The sequence below is a fragment of the Orycteropus afer genome, unplaced genomic scaffold, assembly GCF_000298275.1.
Source record: "Orycteropus afer afer isolate SDZICR_OR568_19922 unplaced genomic scaffold, OryAfe1.0 scaffold00247, whole genome shotgun sequence".
Taxonomy (NCBI): Eukaryota; Metazoa; Chordata; class Mammalia; order Tubulidentata; family Orycteropodidae; genus Orycteropus; species Orycteropus afer.
The window spans coordinates 1,941,303-1,943,143 of NW_006921834.1; the positions used below are offsets into that span (position 1 = coordinate 1,941,303).

At 41.4% G+C, this 1,841-nt stretch overlaps 1 protein-coding gene across 1 annotated transcript in view; it reads right to left on the reverse strand.

Moving 5' to 3' along the window:
- Positions 1-1,841, reverse strand: part of NCKAP1L (NCK associated protein 1 like) — a 120,155-nt gene that overhangs the window by 98,499 nt on the left and 19,815 nt on the right. Inside the window, exons 10-11 of the mRNA XM_007949606.1 lie at positions 1,332-1,388; positions 344-440 (exon numbers count right to left, since the gene is read on the reverse strand). Coding sequence (XP_007947797.1) covers positions 344-440; positions 1,332-1,388 — 154 coding nt within the window. The remainder of the gene's footprint in view (positions 1-343; positions 441-1,331; positions 1,389-1,841) is intronic.

A 1,841-nucleotide genomic window follows, 5' to 3' on the forward strand; every position in this document is an offset into this window, starting at 1 on the left:
AACCCAAGGAGGGGTCGCTATGAGTCGGGCCGACTCGATGGCACATAACAACAACAACATAAGATTTAAATTTAAAAAAAAAAATCTGTCTTCTACTAGTTCACACTCAAACAGAAGATAAGAGAAGTACACAAATAGCTGTAATGCATGACATACTATGATCAGAGCCCAAAAAATATATATAAAGTGTTTTGTACTACTCCAAGAAGATTCAAGGGGATCGAATACAGATCACAAAAGACTCAGAAATACAAAAATTCATTAATGCCAAAACACCTCCTCTCCACAGAGTCCCTTATCCTTCGTTACCATATCCCTTTACCCCAACATTTCTTTCTCTTGCCTTGGGACCCAGTAGTCCTGGTTCATCTGTTAACACAATCTCCAGCTCCTTCACTGCTATCCGCAGGAAATGTCGCCGTTGGCAGTGAAATTGACCGCTGAGGAAGGAAGGTAGAAACTAGAAAATGATGCCTCTCCCACCCTTAAAAGCCCTCCACAGGCAGTGTAGAGGAAAGCTTCATTCAGAAAGGGTGTCAAGCAAGAAAACAATTAACCCAAAGGACTAATGGCCCACAAGAACCCCCACCTTCTACAACCATGAAACCAAAAGAACTAGAGGGTACCCAGCTATCATTGCTGACCACTCTGAGAGAGATCACAATAGTAGTAGGTCCTGGACAGAGAGGGAGAAAATTGTAGAACAAAACTCAAATTAATTAAAAAAAAAAAAAAGATCAGGCTTACTAGTCCAATAGAGATTGGTTGAACCCCCAAGACTATGGTCCCTAGTCACCCTGAAAGGCTGGAACTAAACTCATGTGGGTGGCTCAACTTTCAACCAAACATAGACAGGCCTATATGGTAAACAGTAACACCAGGAAGGTATGTGCTCCTTAGAACAACCAACCATATGAGATCAAAAAGGACAACGTTTGCCCAGAGATAAAGCTCAGAAGGCAGGAAGGAATAGAAAAGAAGGACAAATGGAAACAGTAAACACAGGGAGGAAATGGGAAGAGTGCTGTTACATTATGGGAATTGCAATCAATGTCACAAAACAAAATGCATCTGAACTGTTGAATATAAAACCAATTTGTTCTGTAAACTTTCACCCAAATCACAATGAAAAGTTTAAATAAATAAACAAAAGGGTGTCCAGCAGGAGAAAGTTTCAGTGCAAAAGTTAGACTTGGTAAGAAAACACTAGACTCTGAGAAAACAGAAGTTCATGGGTTGAGGCAAAAAGGCTGTACAGAAACTGGGGATAGCTTAGGTAAACAGAGATTCCTATTCCATCTTCTCTCAAAGAGCCCATTCCCCATCTTTACCTGTTGGCAATTACATGTTCCTTGCTTTCCTTTATGTCTGCCACTCGCTTGCCATATCTGAGGGTTGACACAAGCACAATAAGGTTGGTCACAGAAGCCCTTGCTTACCTCCCCAATCTTCAGAGATTCTAAACTAAAGCCTGGCAGCCCTTGCTAGCATGATCTTACCACTTTCCAGCATGGCCTATTAATAAAAGACTCAACAAATTTGGAAATCAATCAGTTTTACCTTATTATTTTGCAGATAAGGGAAATAATATGCAAGAAAGGGAAATGACTTTTATCTAAGGTCACATAGGGCTTTAAAGGCAAAGCTGGGGCTAGACTCCTTGACTTCTCATCCTATGCTTCGAGACGACCTTCACATCTACGTACTCTTCCAGGTTTGAGAAAGATAAAAGAAGCTATATGAACATGATGGGAGCTCTGGTAGCATAGTGCCTAAGGCACTTGACTGCTAACCAGAAGGCTGGCGGTTCAAACCCACCAGCCACTCCTCAGAAGGAAGAT